Source organism: Salvelinus namaycush, chromosome 30, assembly GCF_016432855.1.
Source record: "Salvelinus namaycush isolate Seneca chromosome 30, SaNama_1.0, whole genome shotgun sequence".
NCBI classification, from domain to species: domain Eukaryota; kingdom Metazoa; phylum Chordata; class Actinopteri; order Salmoniformes; family Salmonidae; genus Salvelinus; species Salvelinus namaycush.
In genome coordinates, this window is record NC_052336.1 from 24,467,647 (window position 1) to 24,491,621 (window position 23,975).

At 41.8% G+C, this 23,975-nt stretch overlaps 1 protein-coding gene across 2 annotated transcripts; it reads right to left on the reverse strand.

The window, feature by feature from the left end:
• Positions 1-517: 517 nt before the first annotated feature.
• Positions 518-22,919, reverse strand: shcbp1 (SHC SH2-domain binding protein 1). Of its 2 annotated transcripts, none has more exons than XM_038969815.1 (13): positions 22,592-22,919; positions 17,666-17,857; positions 17,387-17,502; positions 16,896-17,104; positions 15,264-15,359; positions 14,280-14,510; positions 12,188-12,365; positions 11,649-11,769; positions 3,718-3,849; positions 3,324-3,442; positions 3,087-3,173; positions 2,508-2,640; positions 518-1,323 (listed from the first exon to the last, which is right to left on the reverse strand). In XM_038969815.1, exons 1-13 carry the CDS (start codon positions 22,794-22,796, stop codon positions 980-982), a joined length of 2,163 nt encoding a protein of 720 aa, XP_038825743.1. In that variant the 5' UTR covers positions 22,797-22,919; the 3' UTR covers positions 518-979. The 2 variants fall into 2 exon arrangements, with proteins under 2 accessions (XP_038825743.1, XP_038825744.1); XM_038969816.1 differs by lacking the exon at positions 22,592-22,919 and adding an exon at positions 19,880-20,086.
• Positions 22,920-23,975: the final 1,056 nt, after the last annotated feature.

Consider the following 23,975-nt stretch of genomic DNA (forward strand, 5'->3'; position numbering starts at 1 on the left):
ATCGATCCCTAGTTGTTTATGGGTAAAATAAACATGCATGTAAAAACATTAAATTCAACAAAACCCATTTCACATACAATTAGCCCATTCTCCCAGTCAAATGCTGACCTAAACATGGACTTTTGTCAGTCTGTACTCATCACCAAATTAAAAAAAAAAAAAATCCATCATTGGGCAGATGCTGTCACTGGAATAATGATTACCGGCAGCATTTAATTCCGTTTTGGATTTGTGGAATAAAATGGGTCTATTGAGGTCAGCCTGGACCACCTCATAAGAGGCAGTACAACATGTATTTCACAGGGGCATGCTGGATTAGGCAATTCATCAAACCGCCTGTGGTGTAATGAGGTTTTACCAGCCCTTTAATCCCCAGGAAATGAATCAACTGGAATTAAACAATTGTGAGCATCTTATAAAAGGTGAAGCCTTGAGCTTCTTAATAAGCAGCCTTCCAGATTTCCCCCTCTCTCATCTGACCCGTGTCCAGTTGTAAAAAAAAAAAAAGAACAAAACATATATAAACTCATTTTATTGGCTCATGATTTAGATTGTTTACAGAGTGCCTTCAGCAACATTTGACAGAGGAATGACCAGAACTACCAGAGAGGGTGAGAAACTAAGTGAAAGGCAATGCGATTTCCCCAAACACAAAACAATTTCAAGCAGTGTCATCTTAATAATATCCATAACAATAAATTATACAATATCTACAAAAAAAAAAAATACATTTGCGAAGGACATTTGAGGCTCAGTGTCATCGTGAAAACAATTCAGTTTATTAGACTCAGGCATCCACAATATCAGTATACTAAAATGAGAATTGTGTTAAAAAGCCATGTTTAAAAAAGCATTTTAAAATACACATACCCACTCACTAGTCCGTGCAGCAAAATTTAACAAAGAGGTTGGAATAAATGAAGTAAAAGTGTGTTTGTGCATGTATGGAATACAGAACAGGAGGACGGGTCAGTTAGTCTCAGTATAAGAAGGTGCCGAAGCTGCCCATGCCATTTCTCCTGAACTGGTTGTCCTGTATGGAGACAAACATCTCCTGGGAGAGCAGGTTGTCATCTGCCTGGGTCACTCCCAGCTCCTTCAGCCTGCTCTTCTGGAGTCGCTGCTTCTTGGCTGACGTGGCCACCAGCTCCCTCTTGATGGCATCGTTGCCCTCCGTGAACTCCGGAGGAACAACGTAACAAGACGAATAGGAGACTGGTTCCTTCACAGAGCAGTCGTCCACCACGATGACGGGAACATCCACCTGCAGCTCCCCCTCGCAATTCATCTCCTCTTTCCCCTCTTCTTTATCCAGTTGCTCATCTGGAAAATAACATGAATCAGTTCATGACAGGCTTGTCAACAGCTCACTGTGACATTCAGACCTAATACCACCACTTCCTTCTCCATCATGACATTCTGATTTGTCATGTTAATGAAAACACCACGTCTTCCTGTGAAATATTACTACATTCTGTTCAAATCACACTCACAGTGTATTTTAACAGAGTGCCCTTTGGGATCAATCGCAGATAATTGCCATGCTCTTACCTTTTCAAATCAAAATGCGAGCAGCCTGTTCGACATTTAAAGTGGGGAATGTTTCATCAACAGCATTTTTTTTGCTAATTTCCAGAAGATACACAACAAAGCACCATAATGGACAATTTCAATAACAACGAAATTACAATTATTACCGAGTTGTTGGCTTTGTAGTGTCTCTGAAAACTGATGAATTCTGTATTTTACATTTTTAAAAGGTAATCTGAAAAGAGATGGCTTTGTTTATTTGCTTTTTTAAATTAATTTACGCTCATTCCCCTGTCTGGGGTAGAGGTAATTATTCCTGCGTACTGGGGGGGGGGGTCAAACAATAAGGGACATTCCATTAGAGGACGCTGGAGAGGGCGAGATGGAGAGCGCTCCAGATGTATTTTAAGCCATGCCACCTTCAGCTGCATCTTTTATTCTGCAGCTGCCCTGGACTGAAGGTCAAGCACATTTAAACTTCCCAGTGAAACTAACTCTGCCTTCCAGAAATAGTAAGCCCATTGATGTGGGAAACACTGAGTAAGACTTGGTTAGTACCTAGTCTCACGTGGCAATCCTTCCAAATCCTGTCTTGCTGATTCTAAAATTGGAAGTCTGGAGAACTTCAGTATTGGATTATGTGCTTGAATGAGAGCGCTGGCATTCAACTCTCAAATTACATTTGCTCTAAGTAGAAATTACATTTCCCCTCAGATGCATTTCCCAGTTTTTTTCCTTGTTTCGTACATTCTCTCTTCCTACCGTGTCAGACAAAGTTTCAGTAGCATGTGCGGTGTTAGTTTTGTATCTAAAGCTTGTTGCAAATCAGAATAATTTTCAGAAAGACAAAACTCAATTTGGAACGTCACCGATGCAAAAATGTCAATGCATCACGAGTTTCCATCTAGACTCTGCTGTACGCCACCCCTTATCATATTCCTGAGGAAAACTTCCAAGGCTTTGGAACTAGTTAGTACCTGAAGGGGTGTCTTCCTGTGCAGCTGCAGCGTCACTAGGTTTGACCAGGATCACGCCGTATCCCTCGTTGTTGTGGATCACGTTGTTCACCATGGTGATCTTGGGCATGGTGTCCAGCTCATCAGCAAAGTCCTGTTGGAAGACGGGACGGAGGAGGTTGACAGATTGAGCAACAGAGAGAGGGGGAGAGACGGGCATAAACAGAGTCATCACGTCTGTCTTCCTGCTTAAGTTGCCCTGGCCAAGTCCAACACATCGGGCAGAGACAACAGGAAGGAAAGCTCTGTGAGGGAGCGATAAAAACACTACCGTTCTAGCCTCAGCGAATGAGATAAGACCCCAGAACCCGTCTGAAGGTAACAAGGGAAATAAGTCCATATTTGTTTTTGCGGTGTGTGTGTGTGTGTGTGTGTGCATTTTAACATCTTTCTCCACTAAACTCAATTTCGGTTGAGGGAAGATAATGCCACAGGCTTAGAATTTAACTGAACCTAGAAAGAGATGAAGGTTGGATGTGCTAGTGCTGGGAGCAGTGATACACAGATTGTTAAATTACCAGTAGAACTTCAGTCTCTTACCTTGATCAGGATCCCTTCTTTGCAGTGATGTATGCCATTTCCCACCATACTGCAGACACTGCCAGGGTAAATCTCCACACCAGCTCCCTACAGCAAAACAGTTATAAGCATGTAGAGACACAGCTAGGTTACTGCACGGCCTCAGACCCTGACAATGACTAACATAACAGCTAAATCTGTAGCAATCAAAAAATAAAGCCACCATGAGAAGAGTGATAAGTGTCAATGACCTCTTACCTTAGAGCCATAGAGGTCACACATGTTCATGGTCAGGTGGGCTGACGTCCGCACAATGACACCTGTCGTCTCGCACTGAAGGACACAGTTCTCCATCTCCAGCTTACCCTGACGTACGCCTGGAGACAAGAGGGAAATAAGATGGAAATCGACACTAGGAGGAAAATAAAGAGGCCAGCTAGATCCTAATATTCCGAATGGTTACACACACACACAACCCATTCTACTCCTAGCAAGTCATTGATATATGGCTGTTGCCGGATGTTAAGCAGCGCCAGCAGCTTAGGCAGAATTATTAATGCAGACCAATGGGTGGACTGATAGTAGAGTTGGGGAGGGGGGGGCAGAGTAGATTTAGAGGCAGAATCACATTGGGAGGACTAAGACGACTCACAGAGGATGCCTTCGATAGCGTCGTGCTGGATGAACTTGACGTTGGAGATCTTCACGTCGGCTCCTGTTGACGCCACAAACGAGTCCCCTTTGTTCTTCTTCTCAATCACCACCTCATCAGGTAGACCAAACCCTGAAAAAAAGATTGAGCCTAAATCAGGGCCTAAAATGTACTTTTTGGTCCACCAGCCACCATAGCAGGTAGATTTAAAAATCTACCAGCCACTCAGATTCCAGGGACAAAACACGGATTAGCATGCTTTGTAATGTTTGTAAAACAAATGCATTACTAGTAAGATGTAATATGGTATGTTGTTGAATTCCATTTTTTGTGACCTATTTTAACCAAAATATCACAGATGAGCCAAAAATGTTCACCTGCCTCTTCAAGGGCAGGGGGTTACCGTGGTAACGTGACTCCAGTCATTTGTGACTGAGAGACTAATAGCTGCGTTGTCTTCTCTTCCCTAATAGTTGAAACTCAAACATTGAAAAACCGGGCTTGTGAACAAAACAATATACTGTAAATAGCAAAGAAACAGGGAACAAGTCTCACTTCAGTGGACTTGTTTCAAATAAATTAGACCGACTTGTGTCGGTGTGCTGCGCTTCTAAAAATGAATCTTACACTCAGCTCTTCACGTGCGCACAGCCCCCAAGCCAGGCAGTGATGCAGAGCAAGGTGAGATAGGCTATAGGGATTCGTAGTTTTGACTTTGTGCAATTAAATTTACCAGCTATGAAACAAAAAGGCTAAAATACTGCAGCATTTCTTTTACTATATATATATATATCAAACTTTACCATTTTTATTCACAAATGCGAGTGAAATGCTCGCACTGTGGAGCCCTGACCATCCACCAACGTGGCTGGTGAAATAGACATCTGACCCGCCAACGCCAAAATCTACCAACATTTGGCAGGTGTTCATTTTAGGCTCTGGCATACATACATCTCTGCACGTGTGAGGTCAACATACTAGCTATGTGCCTAACAAGACAGCTGATGACCACAGAACTACATGAATTGTACATAGGACTGGGAATTGTCTAGTGTAAATATTGCGATACAATACAGCACCAGTCAAAAGTTTGGACACACCTACTCATTCAAGGGTTTTTCTTTATTTTTACTATTATCTACATTGCAAAACTACGAAATAACACATATGGAATCATGTAACCAAAAAAAAGTGTTTAACAAATCAAAATATATTTTAGATCCTTCAAAGTAGACACCATTGCCTTGATGACAGTTTTGCACACTCTTGGCATTCTCTCAACCAGCTTCATGAGGTAGTCACTTGGAAAGCATTCCAATTAACAGGTATGCATTGTTAAAAGTTCATTTGTGGAATTTCTTTACATCTTAATGCATTTGAGCCAATCAGTTGTGTTGATTAAATCTTTTACCAAAAATAGGCTAAAGTCCATATTATGGCAAGAACAGCTCAAATAAGCAAAGAGAAACGACAGTCCATCATTACCGTAAGACACGAAGGTCAGTCAATCTGGAAAATTAACAGCTTTGAAAGTTTCTTTAAGTTCAGTCGCAAAAACCAAGCGCTGATGAAGAAATTGGCTAATGAGGACCGCCACAGGAAAGGAAGAATTATCCTCCGCAGCAGAGGACAAGTTCATTAGAGTTACCAGTCTCAGAATTCAGCAATTAACTGCACCTCAGAGTTCAAGTAACAGACAACATCAACTGTTCAGAGGAGACCGCGTGAATCAGCTCTTCATGGTCAAATTGCTGCAAAGAAACCACTACTAAAGGACACCAATAAGAAGAGACTTGCTTGGGCCAAGAATCCCGAGCAATGGACATTAGACCGGAGGAAATCTGTCCTTTGGTCTGATGAGTCCAAATGTGAGATTTTTGGTTCCAACCGCCATGTCTTTGTGAAGCTGTCATCAAGGTAAAGGGTGGCTACTTTGAATAATATAAAATATAAATGCAGAAAAAAGTCCCGTTTTCAGGACCCTGTCCTTCAAAGATAATTCGTAAAAATGCAAAGCAACTTCACAGATTTACATTTTACATTTAAGTCATTTAGCAGACGCTCTTATCCAGAGCGACTTACATTTAACCTTTTTAGTTAACTAGGCAAGTCAGTTAAGAACAAATTCTTATTTTCAATGACGGCCTAGGAACAGTGGGTTAACTGCCTTGTTCAGGGGCAGAACGACAGATTTGTACCTTGTCAGCTCGGGGATTTGAACTTGCAACCTTTCGGTTACTAGCCCAACGCTCTAACCACTAGGCTACCCTGCCGCCCCTACAGATCTTCATTGTAAAGGGTTTAAACACTTTCTCATGCTTGTTCAATGAACCATAAACAATTAATGAACATGCACCTGTGGAACGGTCGTTAAGACACTAACAGCTTACAGACGGTAGGCAATTAAGATCAGTTATGAAAACTTAGGACACTAAAGAGGCCTTTCTACTGACTCTGAAAAACACCAAAAGAAAGATGCCCAGGGTCCCTGCTCATCTGCGTGAACGTGCCTTAGGCATGATGCAAGGAGGCATGAGGACTGCAGATGTGGCCAGGGCAATAAATTCCAATGTCCATACTGTGAGACGCCTAAGACAGCGCTACAAGGAGACAGGATGGACAGCTGATCGTCCTCACAGTGGCAGACCACGTGTAACAACACCTGCACAGGAACGGTACATCCGAACATCACACCTGCAGGACATATACAGGATGGCAACAACAACTGCCCGAGTTACACCAGAAATACGCAATCCCTCCATCAGTGCTCAGACTGTCCACAATAGGCTGAGAGAGGCTGGACTGAGGGCTTGTAGGCCTGTTGTAAGGCAAGTCCTCACCAGACATCACGGGCAACAACGTCGCCTATGGGCACAAACCCACCGTCGCTGGACCAGACAGGACTGGCAAAAAGTGCTCTTTACTGACAAGTCACGGTTTTGTCTCACCAGGGGTGATGGTCGGATTCGCGTTCATCGTCGAAGGAATGAGCGTTACACCGAGGCCTGTACTCTGGAGCAGAATCGATTTGGAGGTGGAGTCCGTCACTGTCTGGGGCGGTGTGTCACAGCATCATCGGACTGAGCTTGTTGTCATTGGAGGCAATCTCAACGCTGTGCGTTACAGGGAAGACATCCTCCTCCCGCATGTGGTACCCTTCCTGACAAGACCCTCCAGCATGATAATGCCACCAGTCACACTGCTCGTTATGTGCGTGATTTCCTGCAAGACAGGAATGTCAGTGTTCTGCAATGGCCAGCGAAGAGCTCAGATCTCAATCCCATTGAGCATGTCTGGGGCCTGTTGAATCAGAGGGTGAGGGCTAGGGCCATTCCCCCCAGAAATGTCTGGGAACTTGCAGGTGCCTTGGTGGAAGAGTGGGGTAACATCTCACAGCAAGAACTGGAACATCTGGTGCAGTCCATGAGGAGATGCACTGCAGCACTTAATGCAGCTGGTGGCCACACCAGATACTGATTGCTATTTTTGATTTTGATCCCCCCTTTGTTCAAGGACACATTATTACATTTCTGTTAGTTACATGTCTGTGGAACTTGTTCAGTTTATGTCTGATGTTGAATCTTGTTATGTTCATACAAATATTTACACATGTTAAGTTTGCTGAAAATAAACGCAGTTGACAGTGAGAGGACGTTTCTTTTTTTGCTGAGTTCAGGTGCCAGGCGCACCGATTTGTGTCAAGAACTGCTTGGTTTTTGGTCCACCACTCAAAGGACATCCAACCAACTTGACAAATGTGGGAAGCATTGGAGTCAACATGGGCCAGCATTCCTGTGTAACGCTTGACACGTAGAGTCCATGCCCTGACGAATTGAGGCTGTTCTGAGGGAATGTTGCAACTCAATATTAGGTTCCTAATGTTTGATATACTCAGAGTAAACAGTATGTATTGCAATTCGATACTGTGATTTTATTGCGATTTGATGTTCTAAACATATTGCTCACTATTTGTCTGCGGCAGAGGGACAAGAGGGCCATGAAAATAGGCATTTTGATCAGTCATGGAGATAAGTGCTGAAAACATGTTGGCTCAAAAAACTGTTGTTTTTTTTTAACGGCGAACAAGCTATAGATGTACAGCCGACTAGCGCAAGCTAATGTTAACTACCTAGCAACAATCTAAAACTTGGAGTCACAGTATTTCGATAGGAAATCAGCAAAAATAATATCGCAATACTCGAATGTATTGATTTTTTTACCCCCTCACCAACTGTACATAGAAGACTGCTGACAGCTGGGACAACTGGCTCATGGCTCAATGGCCATAGTGTTGGGCCCGGACACTCCTTCCAACCTTGCAGTGGTTTACATGACAAGTAGTAATTCAGCACAATACCAGGCAAGCAGCACTGTACAACAGTGCAGAATGGGATGGGCCGTGTTTTGACGGCTAGGGTTCATTATTCTCTGTTCCTTGACAGATGGCCTGGAGACACGTGTTCCACAATGTGGCCAACAATTCTACAGCACTGGCTGGGTTCCACACACTGCCGTTGGAAAGGCCAAAGGCTGAATATCGATTGGTAAAGTCATAGGCCCATGCACACTTCCAGGAGAGGAAAAAACATATTCCCAGCGGGCTTCAAGACTGGCAAAAATGTGCTGCTGCTTAGAGAATTTATTTTTATTTAAACGCTAAAACGGGTGCACTGATTGCAGATCACAAATGCATTCTGTTCTTAACAAGTGCTGACCAACAACCTCCTCACTAATGAATTCTAATGTCTCTTCAGGAACACAGACCGTTTGGAAATTCTCACAATACTTATGAAGATGGATCATATGCATTTTTCCCCCCTCTGTCTTTGATACAGCAATATCCCAAAAGCAATAAGCGCCTGTATGTGCCTGGCTCCTCTAAATATCAAAGGCTCTTTGGTGGGAGGGAGAATTCTATTATGGTAATCCGGCAGTGGTCTAATTGAGTTGCTCATCTCCTGTCGTGGTACAGTGCCAGGCAGTGCTGCATCTTATTTCCCCACCCTCTTTATCTCAGCTTTCAGGGGTTTCCTAGCACCACAGGAAGGCAAGCACATACAAACAGACCCATGTAAAAAAACGCTCCAATCTCCCTTCCCTCCATTTGCATAAAGCGACTGACACTGTGCCTCTGCTCTGACCTCTCCTCGCCCCCGCTAGCCTTCCCTATTAATTAATATCACCCCCATTCAAACGCTTACCGCGCCATCAAGCTCCATTTGCTTTGCGAGGGCTCCAACTGTACATCCCGCATCCTCTCTGCGATACGTTCATTTCACTCCATCTACTGTACATTGAGGGGTGGTTTAACCTTCAAGAAGCATGAACATGCCACATAGTGCAGCCAGTACCGTAAAAGTATCATCTGCAGGTGAACACTTGATTTCATATGTTGAAAATAACTTCCATGGCCATAACAGTACTTGGCAGCACATCAGTCACAGCAACAGATTCCTTAGTGAGAGAAAAGGATGGAAGGATTCAGACTAGAGGTAGATCGATTATGATTTTTCAACGCCGATACCAATTATTGGAGGACCAAAAAGCCAATACCGATTAATCGGACGATTTTTATATATATATATATATATTTGTAATAATGACAATTACAACAATACTGAATGAACAATTTTAACTTAATATAATACATCAATAAAATCAACTTAGTCTCAAATAAATAAACGTTCAATTTAGTTTAAATAATGTAAAAACAAAGTGCTGGAGAAGAAAGTAAATGTGCAATATTTGTCATGTAAAAAAGCTAACGTTTAAGTTCCTTGCTCAGAACATGAGAAAGCTGGTGGTTCCTTTTAACATGAGTCTTCAATATTCCCAGGTAAGAAGTTTTAAGTTGTAGTTATTATAGGACTATTTCTCTCTATACCATTTTGTATTTCATATACCTTTGACTATTGGATGTTCTTATAGGCACTATAGAATTGCCAGCCTAATCTCGGGAGTTGATAGGCTTGAAGTCATAAACAGCTGCTGGCAAATGCAGGAAAGTGCTGTTTGAATGAATGCTTACGAGCCTGCTGCTGCCTACCACCGCTCAGTCAGACTGCTCTATCAAATCATAGACTTAATTATAATAACACACAGAAATACTTAGGTCATTAATATGGTCAAATCCGTAACCTATCATTTCGGAAAAAAAAGAAAAAAATGTTTCTTTCATTGAAATACGGAACCGTTCCGTATTTTATCTAACGGGTGGCATCCATAAGTCTAAATATTGCTGTTACATTGCACAACCTTCAATGTTACGTCATAATTATGTAACATTCTGGCAAATTAGTTCACAACGAGCCAGGCGGCCCAAACGGTTGTATATACCCTGACTCTGCGTGCAATGAACGCAAGAGAAGTGACAATTGTCCTAGTTAATATTGCCTGCTAACATGAATTTCTTTTAACTAAATATGCAGGTTTAAAAAATATATACTTGTGTGTATTGGTTTTAAGAAAGCCATTGATGTTTATGGTTAGGTACATTCGTGCAACGATTGTGCTTTTTTCGCAAATGCACTTTTGTTAAATCATCCCCCGTTTGGCGAAGTTGGCTGTCTTTGTTAGGAAGAAATGGTTTTCACACAGTTCGCAACGAGCCAGGCGGCCCAAACTGCTGCATATAACGTTACCCTGACTCTGTTGCACAGAACGCAAGAGAAGTGACACAATTTCCCTAGTTAAAAGAAATTCATGTTAGCAGGCAATATTAACTAAATATGCAGGTTTAAAAACATATACTTGTGTATTGATTTTAAGAAAGGTATTGATGTTTATGGTTAGGTACACATTGGTGCAATGACAGGGCTTTTTTCGCAAATGAGCTTCTTAAAAATCACCCGTTTGGCAAAGTAGGCTGTGATTCAATGATAAATGAACAGGCACCGCATCGATTATATGCAATGCAGGACTAGCTAGATAAACTAGTAATATCATCAACCATGTGTAGTTAACTAGTGATCATGTTAAGATTGATTGTTACTTTTATAAGATAAGTTTAATGCTAGCTAGCAACATACCTTGGCTCCTTGCTGCACTCGCATAACAGGTAGTCAGCCTGCCACGCAGTCTCCTCGTGGAGTGCAATGTAATTGGCCATAATCGGTGTCCAAAAATGCCGATTACCGATTGTTATGAAAACTTGAAATCGTCCCTGATTAAATCGGTCGGCCTCTAATTCAGACAACCTGCAAAATGTGTTGAACAACTCAGATAAAAAGGGGACGTTTTTGCAACGACTGAACATCAGACTTGGATGATTGGAAAACAGAAAATCAGAAGAGGCCTCTTGCTGGATTCAGGTAGTGGAATCTGGAGTTTTGCAACACCAAGCCTCCAGATACTACTCATTAGCTGAATCCAGCAAGAGGCATCCCTGGCTAGCTAAAAGCAACTAAGGATACATACATATGTAGAAATCCCGTACGTATGTGTTTGATACCATTCACTCCATTATACACCATTCCAGCCATTATTATGAGTGATCCTCCCTCAGCAGCCTCCATTGATACATACAGGTAACTGACAAAATAAAGGAAACATCAACAAAGTGTCTTAAAATAGGGTGTTGGGAACAGCTTCACAGCACCTTGGTGTAGATTCTACAAACGTAGAGTGAACTCTGTTGGAGTGATGCAACACCATTCTTCCACGAGAAATTCCATAATTTGGTGTTTTGTTGATGGTGCTGGAATCTACCATAAGTGTTCAATTGGGTTGAGATCTTGTGACAGACGGCCATGACAAATGGTTTACATCGTTTTAAAATCAGGAACCACACCTGTGTGGAAGCATCTGCTTTCAATATATTTTGTATCCCTCATTTACTCGTGTTTCCATTATTTAGAAGTTACCTGTACATACAAACAGCAGCAGTGCATCCTGCCATTATAAAGGCTGCTTTCAGTCATGTGAAACATTACCTTCCACTGATATGGAGTCTGGGATACTGATGGAGCTGGTGACATTGTAGTGTCCTGGAAGGATGATGACCACGTCTCCCTCGTAGCAGGCACTCACAGCAAGCAGGGGCTCACTGTGAAACTAACATTTAACACAGAGCAGTTCCAGTACAGTCAGTCTGTACAATACAGATATGTGCTCATGACTAAACAGATGGACACAAAAACACTTGTTTTCTGCTTCGGACGTCTCAGTGGAATACAAAGATACTAGAGCCGAGGCGTTCAGGCGAACAGACACAGCTTCTACAAATCCTGGCGGAATGCCAGTTTACAGGAACTAGGGAGGTCATATAAAAAGACAGCCCAAGCAAATCCTAGCGCATTAGACCCTTACACAAGTGAGACATGGTTTGAGAACATAACCATTGGGTTTCATCTCTGGTCATCTCATTAAACAGGCCATTTGAAATGGAAAACCGGGCAAACTTAAATTTGATCAAAACACAATATGCTATGGATAAAACATTTTAAAAAACTATTATATTTGATTGCCATACCTGTACTTCAAACTCTTCCCCTGAGAATTTGGGCCCAAGCTTGTCTGCCATCAGGCTCTGCAGCTGGCTGACTGTAGTGGAGACAGACACGACATGGACCATCCGGCCGCCTGAGGCACGAGGCCCCTTGGCACTGCACGACTGATGCCCTGAGTTCACCTTGTATCCCAGCACATACCTGCAATGTCAGGAGAGAATACAATTATGTAGACGAACAGAATGGTACAGCACTGGACAGAGCAGGTAAATCATCCACTTTCCCATAGACTCTCAAAGTATAGGCCAAAGTGTGCATTAGGAGTAGCTATAAATTCAATTGCTGTGCCTCTTGTAATCTAACAAGAGGTCAACCTATTAATCAGGGCCGATTTCAAGTTTTCATAACAATCGGTAATCGGCATTTTGGGACACCGATTATGGCCGATTACATTGCACTCCACGAGGAGACTGCTTGGCAGGCTGACTACCCTTTTATGCGAGTGCAGCAAGGAGCCAAGGTAAGGTGCTAGCTAGCATTAAACGTATCTTATAAAAAACAATCAATCTTAAGATAATCACTAGTTAACTACACATGGTTGATGATATTACTAGTTTATCTAGCTTGTCATGCATTGCATATAATCGATGCAGTGCCTGTTAATTTATCATCGAATCACAGCCTACTTCCCCAAACGGATGATGATTTAACAAGCGCATTCGTGAAAAAAGCACTGTCGTTGCACCAATGTGTACCTAACCATAAACATCAATGCCTTTCTTAAAATCAATACACATATATATTTTTAAACCTGCATATTTAGTTAATATTGCTTGCTAACATGAATTTACTTTAACTAGGGAAATTGTGTCACTTCTCTTGCGTTCTCTGCAACAGAGTCAGGGTATATGCAGCAGTTTGGGCTGCCTGGCTTGTTGCGAACTGTGTGAAGACCATTTCTTCCTTACAAAGACAGTAATTAATTTGCCAAAATTGTACATAATTATGACATAACATTGAAAGTTGTGCAATGTAACAGCAATATTTAGACTTAGGGATGCCACCCGTTCGATAAAATACGGAACGGTTCCTTATTTCACTGAAAGAATAAACTTTTTTTTTCCTTCTAAATGATAGTTTCCGGATTTTACCATATAATGACCTACGGCTTGTATTTCTGTGTGTTATTATATTATAATTAAGTCTATGATTTGATATTTGATAGAGCAGTCTGACTGAGCGGTGGTAGGCAGCAGCAGGCTCGTAAGCATTCATTCAAACAGCACTTTCCTGCATTTGCCAGCAGCTCTTCCCTGTGCGTCAAGCATTGCGCTGTTTATGACTTCAAGCCTATCAACTCCTGAGATTAAGCTGGCAATACTATAGTGCCTATAAGAACAACCAATAGTCAAAGGTATATGAAATACAAAATGGTAGAGAGAGAAATAGTCCTAGAATGACTACAACCTAAAACTTCTTACCTGGGAATATTGAAGACTCATGTTAAAAGGAACCACCAGCTTTCATATGTTCTCATGTTCTGAGCAAGGAACTTAAACGTTAGCTTTTTTACATGGAAAATATTGCACTTTTACTTTCTTCTCCAACCCTTTGTTTTTGCATTATTTAAACCAAATTGAACATGTTTCATTATTTATTTGAGTCTAAATTGATTTTATTGATGTATTATATTAAGTTAAAATAAGTGTTTATTCAGTATTGTTGTAATTGTAATTACAAATATATATAAATATATATTTAAAAATAATAAAATCGTCCGATTAATCGGTATCGGCTTTTTTTGGTCCTCCAATAATTGGTATCGGTGTTGAAAAATCATAATCGGTCAACCTCGAATTCTAACCAGAGTATGGTGCATTGAACTGGACTGTAGTGTAATTATGCGAGGGGTTTTGCTCTCAACTGGGGCAGTGTAGGTCAAACATGCTAGGTCAAGGACAGAGGTGAATCCAATAGCTTTTACTCAGTCTTCTTATTTTCATCCTCCGTAAAGAGACCAACTCCATCAGTCAAACAACTATGCCCTCAACACACTCTGCAGAGGCACTGATAGCTCCTCTCAGTCTTCCCACCCGTATCCCTTTGGGCAGCTACCTGAGCAGCGGGTTCTCGATGATCCGGAGTTTGCGCTTCAGGGACTCCATCTGCTCGTACATCCTTAGGCCCTCCACCATGGACACGTTGTCCAGCTCCGACTCAGAGTCGCTGCTGATGCCGTTCCGCAGGCTAGAAAACTCCTGGAACTTTTGAGAGCAGCGTGCCAAAAGAGAGTAATACTCTGCCACAAGTCCAGCAGGCACCCGATCTTCCAGAATATCATAAAACCTGCAGGATTGACAGACACAGAGGGAGAAACACATATTGAAGGACTGTTGGGAACAAACTGTTCAGCAACATTGGAGGGCTAAGAGGTGGGATAACTAGTGGAGAAGATCAGAGCACAACATTATTATTTTTATGGCCTTTTCCAGAATTTGAAAGTGTTCTTAATCATTATTTGGAGAAAGAAAAATACAGGTGAAAATTGAGATTCTGAACAAGGAGGGTCTCGATTCTATCTAAGGAGCCGGTTGTGAATGGGTAACAAAGACTGTCTATTAAAAGCAAATCGGCGACATAGTGTCCTTGGTATGAACTAGGAGCTGATTGTTAGACCAATAAGCTTTAGGATTTCTGCTGAGGCCAATAAGATATCTTAACCCTCGTCTCCACCCATAAATATCCAGCCATTAAAAAAAAATAGGAGACGCCACAGTACGCTCAAAATACCCAGGTACACACTGCCATCTAGTGGCCAAATAATAATCTGCACCCTCTCACTGCAACAGCCTTGAGCATATCCAGCTCCAACAATTAGACACGGAGCTTGCTCAAGTGCGCCTGAACTGCAATGATTTGCAAAGCTCTACAGGTTCCTATGCCATATGGCCGTTCTGATAGCGGCATTAAAATAATGGGTTCAACCAAGCCGTGTCATTGGCAGATCTGAACCAATACAGCCTAAATGAGAAAGTGCCAATCTAGCCCACACACTGACTAATCTTCCCACTCCCCACACTATCACCCTTCTACACATACAGCCTGAGGCGGGGCTCCACACATCTGACAAAGTAGTCAAAGTCATCATCCTCGTCCTCGTCGTCCCACTGTCTCCAGATGTGTTTGTAGAAAAACCTAAGAAGAAAAAGGTTTGAGACAGTTCAGACAAGAGATTTCACAGCACAGAAGCAGAACCAGTTGTTCCAGTGTATCATCTCTCTTCAGGGTATTTCTCAGTGTCTGTCACACCACGAAATTTGAACACACCCTTGTTATTTAGTATCACATAAAACAAACAAAATTCTGCTGCTGTAATGACAGTTCTGTCTTGTCTGTCCATTTACATTATTTTGAGTGTTTGTCATATCATATCTGAGAAAATGCATGTGCAAAAAAGTTATATACTGCAGCTTTAACCACTCCAAAAGTTCCTTCACAGGAAAAATTCAGTTATTCTAAAGTTCTATCAAGCGGACCAAAAGACAGGAGGGATACATTTTCAGACACACATTAAGAGAAGTTAAAGTCAGTTCCACCACATGCAAACTCCTACAACAAGAGGTTTCAATAATTGTTACGGTGGGGGGGATGGAACAAATCACCTTGGGCACTTTTTCTGGTGCTTTCTCCTCTGACATGGAAAGAAATACAGTTGAAGTCGGAAGTTTACATACACTTAGGTTGGAGTCATTATAACTTGTTTTTCAATCACTCCACAAATTTCTTGTTATCAAACTACAGTTTTGGCAAGTCGGTTAGGACATCTACTTTGCGCATAACAATTAATTTTCCCAACAATTGTTTACAGACAGATTATTTCACTTATAATTCACTGTATCACAATTCCAGTGGTTCAGAAGTTTACATACACTAAGTTGACTGTCTTTAAACAGGTTGGAAAATTTGAGAAAATTATGTCATGGCTTTAGAAGCTTCTGATAGGCTAATTGACATCATTTGAGTCAATTGGAGGTGTAACTCTGGATGTATTTCAAGGCCTACCTTCAAACTCAGTGACTCTTTCCTTGACATCATAGGAACATCAAAAGAAATCAGCCAAGACCTCAGTTTTTTTTTTTTTTTACCTCCACAAGTCTGGTTCATCCTTGGAAGCAATTTCCAAACGACTGAAAGTACCATGTTCATCTGTACAAACAATAGTACGCAAGTATAAACACCATAGGACCACGCAGCCGTCATACCGCTCAGGAAGGAGACGTGTTCTGTCTCCTAGAGATGAACGTACATTGGTGCGAAAAGTGCAAATCAATCCCAGAACAGCAGCAAAGGACCTTGTGAAGATGCTGGAAGAAACAGGTACAAAAGTATCTATATCCACAGTAAAACGAGTCCTATATCGACATAACCTGAAAGGCCACTCAGCAAGGAGGAAGCCACTGCTTCCTGGGAATGTGATGAAAGAAATAAAAGCTGAAATAAATCATTCTCTCTACTATTATTCTGACATTTCACATTCTTAAAATAAAGTGGTGATCCTAACTGACCTAAGGGAATTTTTACTAGGATTAAATGTCAGGAATTGTGAAAAACAGACTTTAAATGTATTTGGCTAAGGTGTATGTAAACTTCAGACTTCAACTGTAACTGTGGCTTTAACAGCCTTTGAATAAAAACCTCAGCAGTGTTAACCTGTTTACAATATGGACTTACCGGAGGTGCTCAAGTGCCAGTGCAGTCTGGTCAAAGTCCCCAGACTCATCAAACACCACACGGAGCTCCTGCAGAGGCACATTGTGCAGCGTGGCCTCTAGGAGAGTGTTCATGGCCTCCTCTGTCAGCTCGCAGCCTCTCGTCTCACACTGCAGGGGAACTACTAGCTTGACCTGGGCTTTCAGATCCTTATAGTTCACATCCACCACCTGAGGAAAAGGGCACAAGTATGAGGTTGTAACCTTTTCCCATGTTTGAATGGTTAGGCTACCCTGTTCAGTTACTTCTGCTTCTCTGATCAGATCCAACCATCTGTATAACATTTGGAAAAGATAGCTGTTTCACATTGTTTAACCAGACCTCTGGATTCAGATTCACTATAAAACCGCATCCAGAGTGCAAGTGTTCCAATTCATTTCATGCAGTGTAGAAAGCACAGCTCCTTTAGACAAGCCACTTGCTGGGAAATCTTTCAGGTCGAAGTGACTTACCTCTACTAGCACATCAAAAACGTCTGTGCACCACTGTGCCTGCCAGTCACAAGGCTCCAGAACCTTTTCCAGGTAGTCAGCTGTGAAAGCCTTCACCTCAGAAGTTTTACAATCACCTGTCCAAAACAACAGCACAGACAGCATCTGAGACAACCCCTCAAGTCAGTTTTATTTTTTAGCGTTGAAGATCGATCAATATGGTTGTAGTAAACATCTTTTAACCACTTTAGCCAGTAACCTTGACAACAACTGATGTAAGACCGTGGGAAGGTTACATACCTAGCATGTAGTCTTGATAGGCTTTGAATCTCTCGTAATAAAGCAGTTCATTTGTCTGAAAGGTGTCAGGAAGGGAGGCATCGCCTATACGTTCGGCACGTTGCAACCGAGTACCAGCCATATCAGGGTTGAAGTAAGCTGTGCCGCTGTCACCATCATCCTCCTCCTCCTCCTCCTCATTTTGGAAAAGTTCTGTTAGAAAATAAAGTATAAATTAGATTAGGGTTGCACATTTTGGGGAATATTCAGGAGGTGGAAACTATCTGTGGGAATTAACAGGAATATGCAAATTAATATTAATAGCATTTAAATTTAGAGGTTTTTCGCATTGGATATATTTACCATATCATATGGAGACAAAGTAAAAGGTTTGTTTCTATCATAAGTAGAAATAATTGCAAATGATTAAATCCTTCTAATAGAAATTTAAACAATTTAGTTACAAATTGAACTTTAATTAAATGAGTTCTCTTCACATGGGATGATTTCACTGAACAACAAAAGGGAATATTGAATGACCCCAATGATCCATTGCATCTCCCGAAAACATTTTCAACATACAGCTGTAAAATGATAGTCTAGAAACTAAAGATTCCTCTCCGGATCCATGTCTTCTCCCTTCACCTCCTCAATGTCCACCTCTTGAACATCAGACTGAGGCCTCATCACCGTCACTTTCCAAACCTGTTGAGGATGGCTCGTTGTCAGGCTCAAAAAGCCTCAAATTTGCCCGGATGACCACCAATTTTTCAACCCTTGTATTGGTCAGCCTGTTGTGTGCTTGGGTATGTGTGTTCCCAAACAAGGACCAGTTGCGCATTGAGGCGGCTGATGTTGGTGAGATTTGGAGGATGATGGAGGCAACAGGGGAAAGAGCCTCAGATCCACAAAGTCTCTTCCACCAGGTGGCTGGTGAGATATGTTGGCACAACTGCCATAATGCATCTCCATCCCAAAGCCATGGCTTGGAAGTGTACTTCACCAGACTGCCAAGAACCTTGCCCTTATCCAGACCAAGGTGGCGAGACACGGTAGTGATGACAACATGGGCCTTGTTGATCTCTGCACCAGACAGGATGCTCTTGCCAGCATACTTGGGGTCCAACATGCACACTGCGGCGTGTATGGGCTTCAGGCAGAGGTCTTCATGCTTTTTGACGTATTTCAGAACTGCAGTTTCCTCTGCTTGGAGCAACAGTGAAGTGGGCAGGGCAGTACAGATTTCTTCTCTTACATCTGCAAGCAGAGTCTGAACACCAGACGACAACGTCTCCCTCAATCTGTGCAATGGCTACTGCTATAGGTTTCAGGATTTTCAGACTGCTTACCACTCTCTCCCAAAATACAATCCAGAAGGATCCTCTTGATGGGGCTGTCCATATCGGCAGACTGTGATATGACCATTTCTTGGAGACTCCTTCCCCTCCAGAAGACAATCAAACATGATGACAACACCACTCCAACAGGTGTTGCTGGGAAGCTTCAATGTGGTGCTCTTATTCTTCTCACTTTGCTTGGTGAGGTAGATTGCTGCTATAACTTGATGACCCTTCACATACCTAACCATTTCCTTGGCTCTCTTGTAGAATGTATCCATTGTTTTCAGTGCCACAATGTCCTTGAGGAGCAGATTCAACGCATGAGCAGCACAGCCAATGGGTGTGATGTGAGGGTAGGACTCCTCCACTTTAGACCAAGCAGCCTTCATGTTCGTAGAATTGTGTCACCAGTGAAAATACCTTCTGTGGTCCAAGGTCATTGATGACTGCCTTCAGTTCATCTGCAATGTAGAGACCGGGGTGTCTGTTGTCCCTTGTGTCTGTGCTCTTGTAGAATATTGGTTGAGGGGTGGAGATGTAGATAATTATTCCTTGCCCACAAACATTCGACCACCCATCAGAGATGATTGCAACAGTCTGCTTTCTCTATTATTTGCTTGATCTTCACTTGAACTCTGTTGAACTCTGCATCCAGCAAATGAGTAGACAAAGCATGTCTGATTAGAGAGGTGTATGCTGGGCGAATAACATTCAGTAATCTCTTCCAACACACATTGCCTGTGAGCATCAGCAGTGAACCAGTTGCATACACAGCTCGAGCAAGACATTCATCAGCATTTCTCTGACTACGTTCCTCCATTGAGTCAAACACTTCTGATTCCAGGAATACCATGAGCTGTTGCTATCGATTAGGTGTCCGATTCATCATTTTCACCTTGAAAAGAAGTAGAGACTTTTGTCAGAGGTTGCTTGTTGTGAGCGATGAGGAAACTTTATGGACTTGGCAAGATGATTCTGCATCTTTGTTGCATTCTTCACATATGATTTGGACCAGTATCTGCAAATGTACACTGCTTTTCCTTCTACATTAGCTGCAGTGAAATGTCTCCACACATCAGATAGAGCCCATGGCATTTTCCTGTAAAGATTAGAAAAGTGTTAATTACTTAATCATTAAAAAAATTATGTTAAAAAGTTCCATGTACAGATAAATAGTTACGCAGGTCGATTAAACAACTCCTTTGTAAGATAAATATTTTTAAATGAAACATGTACAGAAACAGGTGAATTAACACTCAGTTAGCAGGCTCAAGCAAGCTAAAACCCACAAACTCAGCAAAAAATAAACATCCCCTCACTGTCAACTGTATATTTTCAGCAAACTTAACATGTGTAAATATTTGTATGAACATAAGATTCAACAACAGACATAAACTGAACAAGTTCCACAGACATGTGACTAACAAATGGAATAATGTGTCCCTGAACAAAGGGGGGGGTCAAAATTAAAAGTAACAGTCAGTATCTGTTGTGGCCACCAGCTGCATTAAGTGCTTCAGTGCATCTCCTCCTCATGGACTGCACCAGATTTTCCAGTTATTGCTGTGAGATGTTATCCCACTCTTCCACTAAGGCACCTGCAAGTTCCCAGACATTTCTGGGGGGAATGGCCCTAGCCCTCACCCTCCGATCCAACAGGTCCCAGACGTACTCAATGAGATTGAGATCTGGGCTCTTCGCTGGCCATGGCAGAACACTGACATTCCTGTCTAGCAGGAAATCACACACAAAACGAGCAGTATGGCTGGTGGCATTGTCATGCTGGCGGGACAAGTCAGGATGAGCCTGCAGGAAGGGTACCACATGAGGGAGGAGGATGTCTTCCCTATAATGCACAGCGTTGAGATTGCCTGCAATGACAACAAGCTCAGTCCGATGGTGCTGTGACACACCGCCCCAGACCATGACGGACCCTCCACCTCGATCCCGCTCCAGTGTACAGGCCTCGGTGTAACGCTCATTCCTTCAACGATAAACGTGAATCCGACCATCACCCCGGGTGAGACAAAACCGTGACTCGTCAGTGAAGAGCACTTTTTGCCAGTCTTGTCCAGCGACGATTGGTTTGTCCCCATAGGCGACGTTGTTGCCGGTGATGTCTGGTGAGGACTGGTGAGGACCTGCCTTACAACAGGCCTACAAGCCCTCAGTCCAGCCTCTCTCAGCCTATTGCGGACAGTCTGAGCACTGATGGAGGGATTGTGCATTCCTGGTGTAACTCGGGCAGTTGTTGTTGCCATCCTGTACCTGTCCCGCAGGTGTGATGTTCGGATGTACCAATCCTGTGCAGGTGTTGTTACACGTGGTCTGCCACTGCGAGGACAATCAGCTGTCCGTCCTGTCTCCTTGTAGCGCTGTCTTAGGCATCGCACAGTACGGACATTGCAATTTATTGCCCTGGCCACATCTGCAGTCCTCAAGCCTCCTTGCAGCATGCCTTAGGCACGTTCACGCAGATGAGCAGGGACCCTGGGCATCTTTCTTTTGGTGTTTTTCAGAGTCAGTAGAAAGGCCTCTTTAGTGTCCTAAGTTTTCATAACTGATCTTAATTGCCTACCGTCTGTAAGCTGTTAGTATCTTAACGACGGTTCCACAGGTGCATGTTCATTAATTGTTTATGGTTCATTGAACAAGCATGGGAAGCAGTGTTTAAACCCTTTACAATAAAGATCTGTGAAGTTATTAGGACTTTTACAAATTATCTTTGAAAGACAGGGTCCTAAAAAAACGGGACTTTTATTTTTTTGCTGAGTTTAGTAGCAAAACTAACTAGCAGAAATTGTTATTAATGATTGAAACACTTTGCTGTAGGCTACTATTTATTAGTTAACAAAAAAAGTTATAAAATATATTCACCCCACCCAGTATTGTAATCATAACTTACCAGAAAGAATGTAGTCCTTGGCTCAGACAGTGTAGTAGTGTGGGCTTAACTGCATCTCATTAGTGTGCAAGATCTTGAGAATCAGCTGTACATGTGATGTAAGAATGCACTGCGCATGCAGAGGGTTGCAATTCCATTAAATTGGGGGTAGTTTAACCAAAATATGCCACCAGACCTAGAATTTACTTATGTGTATCCCACAAAAAGGTTCAAGGTTCACTGTTATAAGCTAACTTTTATGTTGAATTTCAGCAAAATTACCCAAATTCCAGGGCTTAATTTCACATCCGACCCTTTGCAACCCTAAATTAGTTGAGTATGTAATTTACTACTTGGATACATAGTGTAAAGTGGTTTCCTTACATTTTTCCCTCTCCTTCATGATCACTCACTATTATCTGGCATGGCCTAGAAGCGGGTAATGATCAAGGGGAGATTCCAAAATTATACGAATAGGTACTGAGACTTTTCTCTATTCCTCTAACAGTTCTTTGAAATACAGCAAATAGGTTAATGATACATACCTAGCCTTAATTGCTGTTATGAGTCAAAAGTTGGTGGCATTGCATGTTTAGCAAGTTACAGTAGTTGGCTAGATAACGTTACTCAATGTACTTAGCTAATTAACGTTAGCTTGCTAACGACGTTATTAGCTAGGCTAGATGCACGGTTGAAATGAGCAACAATAGTTACTAAACAAACCTTGTCTGACATCTTCTTGTCGCAAATTAAAATCTCTAACATCCTCTTCTAATTCGACATTTGACTCCAAATCCACTATGTCTGCCTTGTTCGGTCCACTTTCACAAGAAATTGAATCTGCTGTCGAAATCAACCCATCCGCCGCCGTTTCTCCTGCTTCAAACTGAGGCTCCGTCATAGATGAACAACCGTCTTCTTCAGCCATTGTGCAACTTTCAAACTAGCTACAGCAGAGGTCCGAATGTACAATACAATCCAGCCCTGAGTAGTGAAATGACAGATGAGCTAACTAATAGTGCCTTTGGTAAGAAATGCACTTTCACACAAACATCATTGTTGCAAATGGTAATTTCAAAATTTCCCCGGTTTACGGAGTCTCGTCCAATGAACATTGACGTTGGCTAAACGTCTGGGGTGTTTCTATTGATGGGCGTTCCCAATAGTAAACCAGTTCTTCTTTTTTTCTTTTTATATATGAGAACAAATGTCAAATAAAATAAAATGTTCTTTGTCACATTCCCCGAACACAACAAGTGTAGACCTAGTGGTGTAAAGTACTTAAGTAAAAATAATAAACATTACTACTCGTCGTAGTCGTTTGTAAGTAGTTTTTATATTTTTGACAACTTTTACTTAACTTCATTCCAAATGAAAATAATGTACTTTTTACTCCATACATTTTCCTTGACACCCAAAAGTTGTCGTTACCATTTGAATGCTTAGCATGACAGGAAAATTGTCCAATTCACGGACTTATCAAGAGAACGTCCCTGGTCATCCCTACTGCCTCTGATCTGGCAGACTCACTAAACACAAGTGCTTAGTTTGTAAATTACGTCTGAGTGGTGGAGGGTGCCTCTGGCTGTCAAAAAAAAAAAATAATAATAATAAGGAAATTGTGTCGTCTGGTTTGCTTAATATAAGGAATTTGATGTATAGAATTTACTTTTTCCACCACTGTACTTAAGTACATTTAAAACCAGATACGTTTAGACTTTTACTCAAGTAGTATTTTACTGGGTGACTTTCACTTGAGTCATTTTCTATTAAGATATTTTTACTTTTACTCAAGTATGACAACTGAGTACTTTTTATACCTCTGTGTAGACCTTACTGTGAAATGCTTACTTACAAGCCCTTAACCAACAGTGCAGAAAGAGTTAAGAAAAGATTTACCAAATAAACTAAAGTAAAAAATTATAAAAAGTAACATGTATCACAAATTGTCAAGAATCTTTGATAATATGTTAAATCAGAGACATGTATATACAAAGGAAATGCCTGGTCTTCCTTTGACTATTGACATGCAGATTTTTTTTTTTAAATACTCGAGATGCAGCCCTAGTTCATACCTTTGTCCAGTAGGTGTCAACAGAAACATTTT

Excerpts from the sequence above, each read along its gene's own strand:
- shcbp1 (XM_038969815.1), bottom strand. The coding sequence starts at position 22,796 with ATGGCTGAAGAAGACGGTTGTTCATCTATGACGGAGCCTCAGTTTGAA. Across the intron at positions 17,858-22,591 it reads ACAAGAAGATGTCAGACAAG|AACTTTTCCAAAATGAGGAG; the intron begins GTTTGTTTAGTA and ends ATTTTCTAACAG. Across the intron at positions 3,443-3,717 it reads CGCTATCGAAGGCATCCTCT|GCGTACGTCAGGGTAAGCTG; the intron begins GTGAGTCGTCTT and ends TCTTGTCTCCAG.